Source organism: Lepidochelys kempii, chromosome 8 (genome assembly GCF_965140285.1).
Source record: "Lepidochelys kempii isolate rLepKem1 chromosome 8, rLepKem1.hap1, whole genome shotgun sequence".
NCBI classification, from domain to species: domain Eukaryota; kingdom Metazoa; phylum Chordata; order Testudines; family Cheloniidae; genus Lepidochelys; species Lepidochelys kempii.
In genome coordinates, this window is record NC_136387.1 from 53,650,719 (window position 1) to 53,669,756 (window position 19,038).

General features: G+C 49.1%; 1 protein-coding gene across 1 annotated transcript in view; it reads left to right on the forward strand.

The window, feature by feature from the left end:
• CACNA1E (calcium voltage-gated channel subunit alpha1 E) overlaps window positions 1–19,038 on the forward strand; it is a 420,129-nt gene that overhangs the window by 280,260 nt on the left and 120,831 nt on the right. Inside the window, exon 10 of the mRNA XM_073356587.2 lies at window positions 7,876–7,979. Within this exon, the coding sequence (XP_073212688.1) occupies window positions 7,876–7,979 (104 nt within the window). The remainder of the gene's footprint in view (window positions 1–7,875; window positions 7,980–19,038) is intronic.

The following is a 19,038-nucleotide window of genomic DNA, read 5'->3' on the forward strand; positions in this document are numbered from 1 at the left end:
CGCTCCCGCACATATCCTCCCCTGTCTGCCCCCCCCAACCACCCGCCCCGGGGACTGACATGCAGAAAGCCTGGAGATGCCTCCTGCCTAGAAGAGTGTGTCCTCGTCCATGCCTTACCGGAGGGGGATGGCTGCTGCCCACGCTGTGCCTCTTTGGTAGATAAAGAGAGGACTACAGAGTCCAGGGCTATAAATCCGGCACTGGCCCCCCTGCAGTCAGTTCACATAGAAGTATGAAGGAAATAAACCAGCCAGTCCCTTAGGCTGTGAGCTGAAACCCAGTTCTTCTTGGCAACTTTGTCCTGGTCTGTTTTACCTGGAGTCAGAGTCCCCAGCACTATCTAGGCCAGGTGCATGATTATCTAGGTCATAGTAGTGCCTAGAGGCCCCACTTGAGGTCAGGGCTGCGTTGTGTGAGATGCTGTCTGAACACAGAGCAAGTCAGTCCCTGCCCCAAAAAGCTTACAGTCAAAATGGGCAACACAGAGAGGGAAATAGAGATGTGAAGTGATTTGCTCAGAGCTGGGAATGGACCCCAGTCAAGTGCCCTACCCACTAGGCCATGCTGCCTTAATCATCTAGTAACGGCCAGGGTGTCTCCTCACCTACACTGGGGTGGGGGAGAAGGTAGCTTAATGCAAAAGGCCATGTCAATATTAGGGATGAGTGAAACAGTTGTCACCCCAATCTCAGACAGGACCTCTGTGCTTTCAAGCTTTGAAAGATTTTGATCAACTCTGCCCCTCGTTGTGATTCATTCCTGTGCACCGTTACCTTTCCTGGTTCTAGCTGGGGCTGGGAGTGGCTGAGTGGGCCTAGATGAGGGGGTCTGGGTAAGGATCCAACCACTCTCATGCTCAGCACACCCCAGACTCCTAACTTTCCAGAGGTTTGCTTCTATCAGTTGTCGCGGTGCCTGGAGCTCCCACCCAACACCCGTGTCTACCCCTAGATACTGCCTCTCGTTATAGACTCATGAACATCAAGGCCAGAAGGGACTATCATGATCATCTAGTCTGACCTCCTGCACATTGCAGGCCACAGAACCTCACCCACCCACTCCTGTAACAGGCCCCTAATCTCTGGCTGAGTTACTGAAATCCTCAAATCATGATTTAAACTCTTCAAGTTACAGAGAATCCACCGTTTACATTAGTTCAAACCTGCAAGTGATCCGTGCCTCATGTGGCAGAAGAAAGCAAAAACCCCCGGGGTCTCTGCCAATCTAACCTGGGGGAAAATTGCTTCCCAACCCCAAATCTGGCAACCAGTTCATGTGGGCAAGATCCACCAGCCAGACACCTGGGAAAGAATTCTCTGTAGTCACTCCCCAGCTGGCCTCCCCAGCAAGCTCCAGTTAGGAGGCAGCTGTCTGGCTCAGGCCACTGCTCAGGAGAGCCCCATGCCATCTTAGCTTTGTGAGGGCCTCAGGCTGATTCCCACAAAGAACATGTGTGAAGGGGGAAGCTTGGAGGCTGGGAGGCCAGCTGGAGGTGAGACTGATTGTTACCATGGGGGTGGGGGGTGGGAGGGTCTGTCTGAGAGCTAGGCCATTGGGAAGAAGCATGGTGCTTGTCAGTAGGGGCAGGGAAGGGATGGCTCCCCCGATCCATCTTTCCAAGCCATGGTGAGCAGCAGGGCACAGGGACATGCTGGGAAGGGAGGATATCAAGGGAACAAGGAGAGCTCTCAAATTGCAGGGTCCTTTGGAGAGACGTGTGAAGGACTGGAAGAGGAATGAACCTATGCCTCTCACCCAAGCCCAGCCTGGCTGAGGGCAGCTGCCTTTGGAGAGATGGGAGCTTTGCTTCCATTTTTCCGGTGCTTTACGAATTGGGCTTCTCCTCTCATCTGGCTTTGATTACCCGTCTTCCCCAAAGGACTTGGGAAAGGCAGGAGACGCCCCTCTTTGCGCTGCCTGCAAAGCGTGGAGAGACACGGGTTCTAATCCCCGCTCCGCCACCGCCACCTCATCCATCCGCCCATCTCTCCCGCACTCCCCTCCGGAGGTTAATGTGATAATTGCCGTGTGTGACTGTTTACTTCAAGAAGTGGCACCGCCCCCAGCTGGGCACGTTCGTCAAAGAAAACATTGCTGCTGCGTCACGGCTGAAATGGCTGGTAATTGAGACCATTTTCCCGGCACAGGTGCACCGCCGCCCCCAAGCTGCTTTCACCGTCTGTCATGATCCCCCTCTCGTTTGTGTGTCACTCTCAGTAATTAGAGTCTGCAGGTGAGGAAAGCAAGGCAGAGACAACAAGAGAGAGACACAAAGCCTGGGAGCATCAGCAAGCAGGTATTAGGGCAGAGAGAAAGGCAGTGATGTACAGTGGCGCTGTCTTGGGGGGGATCAGGGAATGGGCTGCCTGCCTCCTGGACAGGGGATGTAGTCCCATTTGGCCCTTTTTCACTACCTCCCAACACTCAGTGTCACAGTCTGTTCTGGGTTGACGGCAGGAGCTGCTTCAAAGCCTTGATTCGGTCTTTTCAGGAGCATTTAGAGCAGAGGTGGGCAAACTATGGCCTGCGGGACCATCCTGCTCGGCCCCTGAGCTCCTGGTCGGGGAGGCTAGCCCCTGGCCCCTCCCCTGCTGTCCCCCCTCCCCTGCAGCCATGCCACCACGCGGGCAGTGCTCTGGGTGGCGGGGCTGCGTGCTCCTGCAGGGCAGCGGGGCTGCGTGCCTGGCTCAGGTTGGGTGGTGCGGCTGCCAAACATGCTGCTCTGAGCGGAATGGTAAAGGGGCTGGGGCCGGGGGGTTGGATAAGGGGCAGGGAGTCCTGGGGGGTGGTTAGGGGTGGGGGTGTGGATGGGGTCGGGGCAGTCAGGGGACAGGGAGCAGGGGGATGTTGGATGGGGCGGAGGTTCTCGGGGGATCGAGACGGGGAATGATGGGGTTGGATAAGCATGGGAGTCCCGGGCAGCCTATCGGGGGAGGGGGTGTGGATAGGGGTCGGGGCAGTCGGGGCAGAGGGGTTGGATAGGGGGTGGGAATCCCGGGGGGCCTGTCAGGGCGGGGGGGTCCCGGGGAGGGGGCAGTTAGGGGACAAGAGCAAGGGGGGTTGGATGGGTCAGGGGTTCTGAGGAGGGCAGTCAGGGGGTGGGAAGCGGGAAGTGTTGGATAGGGGGTAGGGCCAGGCTGTTTGGGGAGGAACAGCCTTCTCTACCTGGCCCTCCATACACTTTTGCAACCCTGATGTGGCCCTCAGGCCAAAAAGTTTGCCCACCCCTGATTTAGTGCATTGGCTTCACTTTCATTAAAAGCCTTTGGGAGGCAAGGCAGGGCTGGGAGGCACAGAAAGTGAGGAACCAATGTCACAGCTCAGGGGTTTTAGCCGGCAATTTGTCATCTCCCGTTAAGAAGGGGGCTTTTTCCCCCCTCGGAGATTTTTTTTTTTTTTTGGCCTGTTCTTCCAATCTTTGGAGATTACTTTTCTTTTTGAAGAGACTCGCGGTGGCTCCTACCCTGGCTGATCTGGAGATGCACTGCCGATGAGTCAGATGAAAATGAGGGCTTAATTAGCGTTAGGAAAAAAAGAATCTTTCATTCCAACAAGATTGATGCCACCTCCCACAGACGGTCACGTTTTGCCGCATCACTGCTCAGGCCGGCGTCATGCGCAGATGACTTGAGAAGAGGACGAATGGGAACTAGGAAGTGGCAGTGAGGTGGAGATGGGGCACTGCTTTATTAAAAGGCTCAGTGAATAATTGTATTGAGATGTTACGGAGCGGTGCTCTCTAGAAGCCTTTAAAGCTGATATGGTTTGGCCCTGTCGTTAGTGCTCTCCTGGGCGCTGGCATCTTCTCTTTCTGTTCCTCTGAGTCTCACCAGTGAGTCCATAATGCAGGACGGTTGATATGCTATTAACAACGACATGATCAGACTAGACGTGTGCTTGGAATAACCCCAAACTAGAAAGACAAACATTGGCAGCCTCTAGCTGAGATGCCAACTTCATTGCATAGAATTCTTCCTTCTCAACCCGGGCCACGCTTTACAGATGCAAACACTGTGGGTTTTGTATTGCTTAGCATGGTATGGACGAGACAAAAGAGAGCCCAGAATGAAGTCAGACGGGGAACGTGCAAAGAGAAAAACCTCACATTCCGCTCTGTGCATGGCTTCAGGCCTTACCTCCTTGGAGAGAAGAATGGGTCTCAGCTGCTGTGTTTGGATGGGATGGAGCAAAATACCAAATCCAAACACTGTTGGACTCTAGAGAAGTTTCCATCCCATCCAAACACGGCAGCTGAGACCCATCCTTCTCTCCAAGGAGGTAAGGCCTGAAGCCATGCACAGAGCGGAATGTGAGGTTTTTCTCTTTGCACGTTCCCCGCCTGACTTCATTCTGGGCTCTCTTTTCTTGTCTACACCATGCTAAGCAATACAAAACCCACAGTGTTTGCATCTGTGAAGCGTGGCCCGGGTTGAGAGGGAAGAATTCTATGCAATGAAGTTGCTTATCTCTTCCTTAATTGTAATGTGAAACCTGACTCCCACCCCTCCACGCAGGCTGGTCGCACCCTAGTGGGAGGCCATTACAATGATAGGTGTGATTATAGTGGGGAGAGAGGAGGAAATGTGTCCCCATCCACCCACCTGTCAGGTCATAATGCGGGGACCAACAGTGTCTGTATCCCCAAGTTTGGTCAGCTGCGGTGGGATGGAGGGGAGGTGACAGAGAGGGCTGGGTGCCAATACTTGCACTGCCTACGATGGTGTATAGCTAGAATCCAGGCTCTGTGGGGAGGAAGAGTTTTTACCCCAGCTTTGAGATGGCAGTGTGGGACTGGTGGAGGAGGAAAGGGCAGAGGCACAACATTTCAGCCTGGGTTTGGCACTGTGAATCCCTGTCTGTACTGAGCGAGGAGCACCGAGAGCGTGTTCCTGTCCTGTGGGGCAGGGGAGGACTCCCTGACCTCCGCTGAGGTGACTGGCTCAGGCAGATGCTGTCAGCAGTCCGAGTCTCTGCTGCTATTCAGTTAGTGGGAGGCCTTCTGAGGGGTTCTAGGTGATGGAGTAGGGAAATAGCTTCCCAATCTAGACTCTCAGTGTGTGAAATGAGCTGGCTGAGCTTGGTCCTAGGTATTCACCCACTTCCTCAGCTCACAGAGTACACTGGCAGCATTGTGTGTACGAGAGGCTCAGCTCTGAAATAATGGGGCGGTGATTGAGCTTTGTTATCAGAAACAACAGGGCTGGAAGAGCAGAGGGTGCTGAAGGTCACCTAGGAGATGTATTTATACAGCAGTTCTGAGGGGGCTGGCCCTGGAATAGCAAGGAGATGCTGCAAGTCAGCCCTGAGGGGCGCCAGCAGAACAGTGTGACGGGGCCAGGATTGGAGTGGCAGAGGCTGCTCTGTGGGTCAGACTGGCAGAGCTGTGTGGGTGAAGTTTACACAGCACTTGTCTGCTCCATGCCTGGCCTGAGACAGCATTATCATCTGCACATCCAGAAGAGCAATACGTGAGTCAAACTGCAACCTTCCTCCCTCCTCTCAGACAGTTCTGGTCATCAGTCAATTTCTTTTGGGATAACGAGGAGAGGAGCCATGTGTCTGCCAGTTCCCTCCTTTGGCACAAGTCCTGGCTCCATGTTCCTGTCCAGAGGAGGAAGGTTGTGTTGGAGGAACGCTAGAGGTCCCAAGCCGTAATGAGACTGCCGCTTTCTTGTCACACTAGGGCAGAGAGCACAGAACTGCAGTAGAGGTGGGGAAGAGAAGAGGGGTCCTGGTTCATGTGCATGGGATGACCCGTTTTAGGGGAAGACTTGGGCTGGAGCTGTGCCCATTCTTTCCCTTGGAGAGCAGCATTCGCTATGTGTCAGAAGACTGAGAACCTCCCCTGGTTTGCATATAATGGAGCAGATTTCAGCTGCCTTCTCTAGTATGCCAAGGCGTGGCCTGCTGAGACACTCTGTCTCTGGGTACGATTCTCCATCCTTTATTTGGATCAAGATAAAACATTGTTTGGTAGGACCGGTAGTGTCTGTGGCCATACTTGAGCTCATAGACTCAGAGATTTTCAGACCAGAAGGGACCATCGTGATCATCTGGTCCAGGGGTCGGCAACCTTTCAGAAGTGGTGTGCCGAGTCTTCATTTATTTGCTCTAATTTAAGGTTTTGCGTGCCAGTAATACATGTTAACGTTTTTAGAAGGTCTCTTTCTATAAGTCTTTAATATATAACTAAACTATTGTTGTATGTAAAAGTAAATAAGGTTTTTAAAATGTTTAAGAAGCTTCCTTTAAAATTAAATTAAAATGCAGAGCCCCCCAGTCCTGTGGCCAGGACCCGGGCAGTGTGAGTGCCACTGAAAATCAGCTCACGTGCCGCATAGGTTGCCTACCCCTGATCTAGTCTGACGTCCTGCAGCTAACGTGGTGCCATTCTCTCCATTGCAGCCAGGGTGTCCAGCCGCCTTAGCTCTATTCCAGGAGACTCAGACATGAGCAATACTCATTTGTTTGTTATTTGACCTGTGCTTCCGTAGGGCAGTGCAATAGCCAAGGCCCCGTGTATTATGGGGCAAGGCCCCCTAAATTCTCTGGCACAGCCTCCAGCCTACTGCCTGCAGTATCCGTCCCCTTCGCACCCCAGCCCAGCTCAGCAGGCAGCCTGCTGCCAGGAGCCAGCCCAGCTAATGAATCAGTTTAGCTCCCCTCCCTTCCCTTGGGACATGACTGGAGGGAGAGGCTTGGGGAAAAGCACTGGAACAAAAGCAGAGGAACTGGGACTCTGTAAGAGTTTGCATGCAAACCCCCAAGTGCCCAGCTCCTGATGTTTGTGTAAAGATTTGGCATAAAGACAGAGCTGGGATTCTGGCTGTATGCCACTGTGTGCAGTGTCAGAGCGGGCACCAACCTTTCTCTTTCCCTCCAGGCTGCTGCGGCTTGGCATGCAGAGCTTTGAGCATTGACTGTCCAGGAAGCTCATAAGCCAGCAGCAGCTCAGCACCACATAAGGTGTTCTGTGCTGGGCACTCAGTGCTTTCCATGCAGGCCAGTTCTAACGCTCACAGCTCCAGTTCCCTTCTCAACCTCCGATGAAGTGAGCTGTAGCTCACGAAAGCTTATGCTCAAATAAATTGATTAGTCTCTAAGGTGCCACAAGTCCTCCTTTTCTTCTCAACCTCGCTACCACCCGGCCCAGCTCTGAGCCCAGCCCCCCAGCCCCACCGCAGGTCACTGCTGCACAGTCCCTGGGGAAACAAGGGCAGCTGAGCCAGTTTAGAGCAGCTTCCCTCCCAAGCCTCAGTTCTCCTTCTCAGGCCTGCTGTGGTGCTGCTCTGCAGATACCATGGCTCCCCAAACCCCTGCCCATATCCATCAGGGCTGAGCGGGGAGCAGAGCTGTCTGAGCATGGCACAGCTCCTCAGCCTAATCCAGCCTGGTGGTGAGAGCTCCAAACAACACCGCTCCAAGGTGCGACAAGTGGCTCCTCCCTAGCTGGATCAGGGCAGGTCTGGATGTGCTCTTGGCTCAGGACAGGAAGATGCCAAGCCAGTTTCTCCCTCTCTGGCTCCTGCTCTGCCCTTTAAAGGGCCATACCAGGGGGCCTGTGCTGGTGAGCTGCACCTGACAGGGACAGTACAGGACAGCACAGGCAGGGTGGAGGCAGGGAGCAAAGGCTTCCATCCAGTGCTGGGTACCAAATGGCAACTTCAATGAATTACATGGGGTGGGAGGGTGGAATAGCCAGTTCTATGGCACTTGGGCAACATGCAGGATTCTGCAGATGGCTCCGTGGCTGTGGAATCCCGGGGCACACAGGGCCCTGGTTATAGACCCTGGGGGATGAAGTAACCGGAGCCCTTCATGGTCACACAGAGGTGGAATAAAGTGTAACGCTGTTTTTTTTTTTTCCCTTTCAGACCAATGATGCCTTAGGAGCCACCTGGAACTGGCTGTACTTCATCCCCCTCATCATCATCGGCTCCTTCTTTGTTCTTAACCTTGTCCTGGGAGTGCTTTCCGGGTAAGCAAGCTGCTTTCCCCTTCTTTTGGGTCCATTAACCCCTGTTAACCCTGCTGTGTCCTGACCCAATCACTGGTTGCTCTTGGATTAGCACTGGGGTATTTGGGAGCTTCCTCGTGCTCAGCCCTCCTTCAGCTTTCCCTTCAGTGACTCCTCCTGGGGAAGGCTTGGCCTGCAATAGTGTTTCTAGTGGGGTCCCAAAGAGATCTGTTCTTGTCCATAAGCTACTTAACTTTTGTATCATTGACCTGGAAGAAAACATAAAATCATCACTGATCAAGTTTGCAGATGACACAAAAACTGGGGGAGTGGTAGATAATGAAGAGGACAGAATGATCTGGATCGCTCAGTAAATTGGCACAAGCAAAGAATGTGTTTTTTTAACATGGCTAAATGTAAATGTAGACATCTAGATATAAAGTATGCAGGCCATATTAGGGGATGCAGGACTCTCTCCTGGGAAGCAGAGACCCTGAAAAAGATTTGGGGGTTGTGGTGAATAATCAGCTGAACATGAGCTCCCAGTGTGATGCTGTGGCCAAAAGGGCTAAAGTGATCCTGGGATGTGTTAACAGGAGAAACTGGGGTAGATTGACTCAAGGAGCTCAGTGTATTTAGCTTAGCAAAGAGAACATTAAGGAATAACTTGATGACAGTCTCTGAGTACCTGCATGGTGAACAAATATTTCATATTGGGCTCTTCAATCAAGGAGAGAAAGGTCTAACACGTTCCAATGGCTGGAAGTTGAAGCTAGACAAATGCAGACCGGAAATAAGGTGTACATTTTTAACAGTGGGAGGAATTAACCACTGGAACAATTTCCCCAGGGTCACGGTGGATTCTCCATCACTGACGATTGTTAAATCACAACGGCATATTTTTCTGAAGGACACACTCTATGAATTATTTTGGGGAAGCTCTATGGCCTGTGCTGTACAGGAGATCAGGCTAGATGATCACAGTGGTCCCTTCTGGCCTTGGAATCTGTGAATAGCAGAGAACTTGCTCATAGCTGCATTGTTCCCTCCACGGCTGCCTGCTCAGAAGTGCAGCCACTAGTGGAGTGAGAAAGGCCCCCTTGATGCAGCTGTATCAGCAAGACTAACGTATCTCATGCCTCCTGGTCCCTCCCAGCTCGTCAATGTGATTGTACCGCTGTTGCTGCTGGCCAGTCCTCTTTTGGTCTGGGCAGGATGTTTTGTATTATGGTATAAGTGTCTCTGGAGCATCAAATGCCACTTGCAATTATCGACCACGCACAGTTCCCTTGACATGGCCCCAGTCTCACCAGACGTTTACTTTTCCAAAGAAGAAAACATGCATCCGATGAAGTGAGCTGTAGCTCACAAAAGCTTATGCTCAAATAAATTGGTTAGTCCCGAAGGTGCCACAAGTCCTCCTTTTCTTTTTGTGAATACAGACTAACCTGGCTGCTACTCTGAAACTAGGTTTAGAGTTGGCTTTGTCTCACCATGCTGGACATTCTCTCTACTCGGCTTAGTGCATGACACAGACTTCTGCCCTCCACACCACCTTCCCTGCTAATCCTCAGCGCACCAGCTCCACACATCTCAGTAGCTTCTCCGGGGGAGGAGGATGCCCCAGGTTGGTCACACAGTCGGTCATTTGCCTAGCAGGCGGGCTTCTGGGCCCTGTCACTCCACCCAGCCTCTGGTATGATGTGAAAGCTCAGCCCATTTCCAGCCTTTCTGAATCTCCCAAGCCGTGCTAAAAGACAAGAGACACATAATGTAACGGGCTCACTCTCTGGTGCCATACAGCCAGCTGCTACTGCCTCATTGTGGTGTTTGGAGGCTCACCCAGACCAGGAAGGGGTTCTGTCACCATCTGCCCTGTAACCCTGGGGTGACTTAATGCTGTGCTGCTGTGGCTGAAAGCGCCAACACCAGCAGCCTGCCCACAAGCACAAGGTCTCATCCTGGCTTCCACCAGCCCAGTTACTCCTGGCGGGGTGACCCCAATGGCCATTTCAGTGCCGAGTCTCCCCAAATCTGTCCTCCCTAAGTTCTTAATTACTGGACACTCAGACCTTTCCCCTCTGGTTTGCCTCCCCTGCCCCGAAGGTGTGAAACCAGCCCCCCAGTTATCAGTTCGCTTTGGTCCCCACACTGCACACAGTTTGCACACTGAGACCTGCTTGGGATAAAAATAAACACAAGGTTTATTTACTAGAAAAACCACAAATTCAGAGATGAAATAGTAGGGGAGAGCAAACACATACCGGTTACACAGAAAAGAAACATAAAAGATGCAACCTCAGACTTTACTTCTGTATTAGATAAAATCCCTTCGCTAATACAAACTATCTATTGCCATTGAACAATTTCCCAGCGTACCCAGCAGCCTTTCATGGATAGCTTCCTGCCTACAGGCTGTCCCTCAAGTTCTGAATGCCTTTTACTTCCAAACCCTTCCATAGTTAAGGGATTTGCAGGTTTATTTTCTTCAGTCATTATAGATATTCAAAGTGGGAAAATCCTCAGGTCTCTCAATGTCTTTCCAATAACTTCAGTGGCCCAGCATTGTCTTTTCCTGGATTGTTCAATGGATCATTATTCATTACGTGTCTGGTTTTGTGTAAATACCTGGTTTGGAGGGTACTTCGCCTTGTCTGATTGCTCACTGTCCTGCTGTGAGGTGGAGCCGAAGTTTATGAGCTCAGTTCTCTATATATACATGAATTCATAACTATGCTCTGCACATGTCTCATAATGATCGTTAAGTTCAGATACAAGCTTTAATAAAAGACCGTACTAGAAACATTTTTATAACACAATACCATTGGCTCCAATCAGTCGACTCGGCTGCTTATTCTTTTGGGTTCAGCTCCCCAGTTCTCCACGTGGGATGTCTGGACCTGGATTGTCACTCGTGTCTTCCTGTTATGGCTGATGCAGTGTCACATGATGCTTTGTGTCTGGGGGTGAAGATCTGTTGAGTCACCAGGCTGGGACGCTGTCTCGGTATCACAGGGTCATAGAGGGCGGTTGCTTCGAGTAGCCAACCAGAGCACGTATAGTTCCGTCACTACTAACACTACACACATACTTTGCTCTCTCTATTCTTGTCTGGCTCCTCAACCCAACCTAGACAGGGACAGTTGGCACAATATGAATGGAAAACGCAGTCTAGGGGTCTTTCAAGAGCTGGTCTGAGTCAGCCCTGGTGTTGGGATCTCTTTTAAAGCCAGGAATGGCATCTCCTTTGGCTGGAGAGCTCACAGCGCTGTCATGACAGATGCCTCATGAGCTTCGGGAGGAGCCTGTGAAGCTGCAGCAGCCAGGGAGAACTGGTGTGCAGATAAATCCTGAACTGGAAAGGGGTGTTGGCAGCAGGACGTGGAGCAGGGGCAGCAAGAGGCTGAATTGGAGTGTTTCCTTCTACCTGGGTGGTTCTAGCTGAGCCATCTCACTGGGGGCAGAGCAATGAGGGCAGGAAGGGCTGGCTGTTCTCTTCTCAATGTGAAGTTTGTGTTTTAATGTAGCCTCCCATTTGATGCCGAAAGCCGTCAGGGAAAATGTTCTGGATCGTTGTGTTCCTGGGGGGAGAGTGTGTGGTGTATAGTTTGGGTGTCAGGTGGGGGGGTGTTTAAGGTGTAGGGGGTGGGCACACAGAGAGAGTGTTGGGAGGTGGGGCATAGGGGGCTAGAGCATAGAAGTAGAGTGTGTGGGACCTGTAGTGTGTGCTGCAGGCTGGTTAGCTATGGAGCTTGTGGATCAGGATCTAGGGCATGGGCGTGGCTATGAGGTGTGTATGGCTGTGTCTACAGTTGGAGCTAGGGGTGTGATTCCTAAATAGACATACCAGTGCTAGCTCTCATACAGCTAGCATGCTAAACATAGCCGTGCAGCCTGGGCAGGGGTGAGCAGCAGCACAGGCTCGCCATGCTGAGAGTGCACCCAGGGTGGCGAGTCCATGTAGCCTCTTGCTGCTGCCTGGCTACATTTCTATCTTCAGCATGCCAGCTTGATGGGAGCTAGTGTGAGTCTGTCTACGCGAGCTGGGAATCAGACCCCCAGATCCAAGTGAAGCCCTAACCTGCGTGTGAGAGAGTGAGGTGAGTATAGGATGTGGCTATGTGTGTTTGCTCTTTCTGTGTGGGAGTGCAGGGGCGGGCTGAGCTGTGTGGGACTGGGGGATATGGCTGGGAGTGTGGGGTGTGGCTCAGTTCTCTTTGAGTGTGGGCTGTGGCTGTGAGTGCGGGCTGTAGCTGAGCTGTGTATGAGTGCAGGGGGTGGCTGAGCTCTCTGTGAGTGCAGGGTGCAGTTCTGAGCCAGGGTATGGCTGAGCTGTGAGTGTGGGGTCGGGTGCGTGCAGACAGCAGCGTTGGAACCGTTTTACTTGTCTCTGAGGACATGGGAGTTTAATGAAACCCATTAGCTGGGGATTGAAGAGAAACAGAGCTTCTTGTCTCCATGGTGATGAACCATGACTGCACCGGCATGTCCTGAAATACTGTCAGAGGCTTAGAGCATGAGATGAGCAAGAAGAGAACAACTTCAGCAAGTCGATCTCCTCCCTAATCCTCCTTTTTCATCATTCCGGAGGTCTGCACAGAAGGACTGAACTGGGGTTGTCCAGGAACAGCCATGTGGGGGGAGAAAATGTATCCCACAAGCTGACTTTCCATTGTAAAGCCCGGGGAGCTCAGTGCAGGTGTGTGGGCTTCGTAGCCCCATGTGCTGCTCTGCGTTGTGACACATGGAGTCATGCTGGTAGGACAATAATGACTTGACACTCCAAATGCCTGGGAATGAATGGATGCAGCCTTTCTGGTTTCTGGGGTGGCTCAGTGCTTGGAAGGGCCCTTTTCTATCCTTAGTCACCTAACACATTCAGGCAGCTGGAGAAGGAATGAGTTATGACAAGGACACCACGGAAACAGCAGTTCCATTTTGTAACATACATAATGACCATTGTCCTGTACTATTTGATGTCAGCTCTGAGCACCATTGAGACACCGTGAATAATAATAATGATAATGATTTGTATAGTAAACAGGGGGTTATGGAGGGCGTATAATAGCTGTAATGTCAGATAAGTGTTCCTCAGGTGTCATTCACTGGCTGATTATGTCAAACCCAGATGGTTAGTCCTCTTCGATATTAATGTCAGACAATCAACACAGTGTCCCAGCTTAGCGCTAGTGGGAGCAGTGGTAGAGACGTGCTATTTTTCAGATGAAACATTCCCATCTCACTGTAGATCTACTTAAGTAAGAGTCGGGATATTGAGCCTAGCAGGTCGGTATTATGCCTAATTCATTTCTCCTCAGGTTTCAGTCCATGATGGTACTCTTCTTCATTTCCCGTTCTCAGTGGTTCTGTAGAGTTCATGAGTACCGCTGAAGTGTTGTTGGATACCACCCCACAGGCAGCTATTACCCAGCACTAGATGGAATAATTCCTGTTTGTGAAGCTGGTAAAATGCTCTGGGATGTTTCAAGGTGCAGGATCGAAAATTGGAACTGTCCTTTCTACTCTTCCCTCAGATTAGCTGACAGATCTGGGCGAAAGTTTTCAGTCCAATAGTAAATACGCTGAATAATGCAGTTTTGGGGCGATTGAGACTATTGGCGAATTTGTGTCAAATTTGGCATATAGTTTCAGCTGGATAAAACACGGTGAAAAATTCTTAAAAGTCTAAATGACCCATTTCAACATTTTGTTTTGAAATGAACCGTTTTGTTTCAAAACGCCATTTTGAAAGGATGTTCAAACAATTCGTTTGACCAAAACTAAACTTTTTCAGTTTTTTGTTTTGGCAAGAAAAAAACAAAAAATTCAGTTTCAGTTTGAAGTGAACCAGATATATATATATATTTTGATGTCTTGTTTTGGTCACTGAACCAAATAACCAGTTATTCCCTCAGCTCTTGCTGATGTCTGAAGTGGTCCCACTTTCTGCTTGTTCCTGGTGGTCTGTGAGGTAATTCCGTATGTGGGTGATCTTCTCTATGTGGAAAAGTAATCCCTCACAACAGTAGGCTCTGTGGAGTGTAAATCTGCTGTCTGGGGTGGCAAGGAAGAGGTACGCTCTCTTTGCCTCCTTCACGGCAGTGATGGAGGTTTGTAGGAAAGTTGGTCCAAATTTGTCTGTTTCAGACTTCATTTTTTCACCTCTGATGCTTAAGCTTTCTTCTTCCCCTCTTTTCCTGTCATAAATCGTTCAAAAACTGTGGCAATCTGTGTATGCGACGGGGTGGATGGGAGTGCTTTATAGCAGCCATCAGAGATAGTGGTTGTATTGCTTCATTGACTCTTCTCTGTGGCCTCTTGGTGGCCTCTTGGTTTCCTCTTGGAAAACTCTTAGAGTTTTCCATAATTAAATTCTGGAATCTGGCCAAGTCCAAGAGTTTTTTGGGGGGCAGACCATAGTGGGGGTTGGGTGGGTTTCTCACTTTCTTGCAATAAGGGGGAGTTATTTCCTCCTAGAGGAGGAAGTGATACAATTGGAACTGGGTGGCTCTTGCATTACGAATGTTCATGTCCAGCATTAGGATTCAGGCCAGTGTGTATCCAGGTATCTGTGCTGGTTCAGAATATGCCTATGAGAAACATAGTGTGGAAGGTTAGGATAAGAGGCTTGGGGCTAACCTGTCAGAAGCATCATCTACACTGACGTTAAAGTCTTTCAAGGCAGTGAATTTTGTGAACTTAATCACCATGTGGGTGTGTGGAGGTTTATAGATTTCCCAGGTTAGTCTTGTCTAAGGAGTCACAGATTAAATAGATGCATTCAAAGGATTTTGTTTTTAGTGAATGTTTCCTGCATTTGAGCCCAGAAGAGAGGGGAATGGCTATTCTGCTTCCATATTTGCCCTCCTTTGCTCTGGGTGTGTGACGACTAGAGTCCCGTAGGTAGATGAGACAATGTGAGCTCACATTGGTCCAGCAGTGTCAGCCAGCCAAGAGTTTGTGATGCAGACCAGGTTGGGTGACCCATCAGCAGTAAGACTGTGGATGGCAAAGGGTCTGCTGATCACAGATCTTTCTTTGCTCTGTGTGAGGCTGAGGTCTTGGTGTTTGTCTGTTCTGGGCCTATGTAAGGTAACTCGTTGCTGATTGCATTGCATTGCATTGGATATAGCTGTCTAGTGATCTTCCCAGGCACTGGCTGGCATTTCCACTGTTTATTTATTCTTAGGAGGATTTGTATTGGGGAGGGATGCAAGTGGGTGGTTCGCCTAATTGGCAGTGGTGATGATCTAGTGGTGTGCTAGATACTTAGGGAACAGCAACCCTGTTCAGCTGCCAGGAGGACCGAGATAGGTGAAGAAGATTTGGCTTTTGCAAGATGCCCAGACAACAGACCGAGAGTGTGACATTCCTGCACATAGAAAAGGAGTACTTGTGGCACCTTAGAGACTTAACAAATTTATTTGAGCATAAGCTTTCGTGAGCTACAGCTCACTTCATCGGATGCATTCAGTGGAAAATACAGTATTTACACTGAATGCATCCGATGAAGTGAGCTGTAGCTCACGAAAGCTTATGCTCAAATAAATTGGTTAGTCTCTAAGGTGCCACAAGTACTCCTTTTCTTTTTGCGAATACAGACTAACATGGCTGCTACTCTGATTCCTGCACATGTTGCCATTGCAGTGCTGCAGGAGGGGGCGAAGCTTCACTCCAGAGCAGCAGAAAGTTGGATGGCTGTGAGAGAGAGGGGCATAATGTTCATCGCTGTGACTTGAGACAAGGCCCCAGTGTGACAGGGAATCTGGGCTGTTCCCTTAATATCAACTACTGGAGCATTAACAGGTGCCCAGTGGAGACCTTTATGGCAAAAATGTAGAAAACTTTTCTTCATCTGGGACGCACAGTCGGATGAAGTCTGATTGTCATAAAAATGTGCGTGCATTAGGCTGTGGTTAGAACACATGCTGTTTGACTTCTTTAGCCTTTATTAATTTATATTACATCCTTTGTGCCTAGGGTTTCTGTTGTGTTAGGGGAAGTATTTGGGGTGTACTCCAGAGGCCAAAAACCTCCCTTTAAACTCCCAAGTGTCATAGTTAGACTGCATAAACCTAGGGAGTCTGTCACGTCCGGACTCTTTGCACAGATCTAGGTTTATTTGCAGTCAGATAGCATGGGACATTGAGGTGCTATGGTGATGAAATGCCTAGACATAAAATAAGTATTTCCATCAAGCTATTGCACTGCTTCGTGGAATAGTGTCTGAGACAGTTGGAGTGAGTGTCAATCTGAGTGCGTCTGAGACACTATCTAGCTCTGGGGAAGTAGAGTCAGGGACAAAGAAGATTTCAAATTTGTTAGTCTCTAAGGTGCCACAAGTCCTCCTTTTCTTTTTAGGGACAAAGAAGGAAGCCATGTCTCCTTTCCCGACTGATTTTAGGCCAGCTTTACAAGCAAAGATTCTGAAAGCCACTGGGGAAGCCATGACATCGAATGTGAACCGGGACATTTTCCTTTGTGACTTGTAGAACCCAAAGGGGTAGTTTCTAATAGAGCCCCGCAATGCTTTCCTCTGAAATCACATACTCTCAGCATCCCCAAAACATGCACAGATCTGGTCTGGGCTCAGAAAATTATCATCTGATTCCAACAAACCTGCCAACTAATGCCCTGTCTCTAACGTCTCCTTTCCTGGGTACAATCCATCAGAAATCGATGGCTGGCTAGCTCCAGCAGTGCAAACACCTCTTTTGAGATCCAAGAGCCCTTCCAATTTTGCTTCAGACATGGGTTTGGCATGGAGACAAAACTTGTAATGCTGACGGGCACTCTCCAAGGGCCAAACTTCCACACTTAGCTCTATTAAGCTATTGGCAGCATTTGACGTTATTCAATCATGAGCTCTCACTGACCTGTTGGACCTCACCAGTGATAGATGGAATCAAATTAAGCTGGGTAAATTACATTAGCTCCTTCCTCTCAGATAGCAACTCCTTTCTGAGAGCTGTCATGGGCCCAGTTCTTCAGGTCTCAGTCCTATCACCTGTCTTATTCCACACGTGTGTGGCTGCTGTGTGAAATCATGAGATGATATGGAATACAGTCTTGCCAAAGTGCTCCCAACACTCTGCTTTACCTCTCCTCTAGGATGTGCAGTGCTGTCTCGCTGCTCTTCCAGTGTCAGAAAGGGTTAGCTATCTTGTGCGTACTCAGGAGAAGACGATGCCAGTGGGAAGTGGGATGCATTTGAAGGAACCAATGAAAATTGTGACCTCACCCTCTATTGAGGGTGCGTGCCATCCTGTAAAGATGGTGCACAACCTAATGGATACCCAGATAGCATGTAGTCGGAAACAGCTTCTTTCACCTTTAGCTGGCCAAGAGGCTACTTCCTAACCTCTTAGGGTATTTCTTCCCTGCAATTAGCTGGGCTGTCTTAGCATGGGTGAAGTGTCTCCCCAGCAAAGCGCTTCTTGTGTAACTGTGTCCACAATGGGGTGCTGTACGAGCCCATGTGCTGGCATGGACTGCTGGTGGGCTATTACGTGGTTCTTAGCGATGCATTAAACTTGACCACTGTACGATTGCCTTTGCAGGTTGTGCCCTCTCTCTCTGCTAGCGTGGAGCTGCTGTCTAATATTCTGGTAAATAACCTCCAAGTGGACTTACTCATTATGAATGGCAACAGTTCTGAAGGTTTCAGAGTAACAGCCGTGTTAGTCTGTATTCGCAAAAAGAAAAGGAGTACTTGTGGCACCTTAGAGACTAACCAATTTATTTGAGCATGAGCTTTCGTGAGCTACAGCTCACTTCATCGGATGCATACCATGGAAACTGCAGCAGACTTTATATATACACAGAGAATATGAAACCATACCTCCTCCCACCCCACTGTCCTGCTGGTAATAGCTTATCTAAAGTGATCATCAGTTCTGAAGGTGAAAGCCAACAGCATTTGGCAGCAAGAGCTTTTACTTAGGGCTGTCAAACAATTAAAAAAATTAATCATGATTAATCATGAGATTATTTTTTTAATCGCTATTAATCACAGTTTTATTCACATTGTTAGACAACTAAATACCATTTATTTAAATCTTTTTGGATGTTTTCTACATTTTCACATACATTGATTTCAATTACAACACAGAATACAAAGTGTACAGTGCTCACTTTATATTATTATTTTGATTACAAATATTTGCACTATAAAAGAGACGAACAAAATAAATTGTATTTTTCAGTTCACCTCATACAAGTACTGTAATGAAATCTTTTTACCATGAAAATGCAACTTACAAATGTAGAATTATTATATTTTTTTATAACCACTCAAAAATAAAACAATGTAAAATTTTAGAGCTTCCAAGTTCACTTAATCCTACTTCTTGTTCAGCCAATTGCTAAGACAAACAAGTTTGTTACATTTACGGGAGATAATGCTGTTCACTTCTTATGTACAATGTCACCTGAAAATGAGACCAGGCGTTTGCATGGCACTGTGGTAGCCAGTGTTGCAAGGTATCTACATGCTAGATATGCTAAACATTTGTATGCCCCTTCATGCTTCGGTCACCATTCCAGAGGACATGCTTCCATGCTGATGACGAGTTCTGTTCGATAACAATCCAAAACAATACAGACTGACGCATGTTCATTTTCATCATCTTAGTCAGATGCCACCAACAGAAGGTTGATTTTCTTTTTTGGTGGTTTGGGTTTTGTAGTTTCTGCATTGGAGTGTTACTCTTTTAAGACTTCTGACAGCATGTTCCACACCTCGTCCCTCTCAGATTTTGGGAGGCACTTCAGATTCTTGAATCTTGGGTCGAGCACTGTAGCTATCTTTAGAAATCTCACTTTGGTACCTTCTTTGCATTTTGTCAAATCTGCAGCAAAAGTGTTCTTAAATCGAACATGTGCTGGGTTGTCATCCGAGACTGCCATAACACAAAATATATGGCAGAATGAGTGAAACCACAGACCAGGAGACATACAATTCTCCCCCAAGGAGTTCAGTCACATTAACACATTATTTTTTTCAAGTGTCATCAGTGTCACGAGTGTCATCAGAATGGAAGCATGTCCTCTGGAATGGTGGCCAAAGCATGAAGGGGTA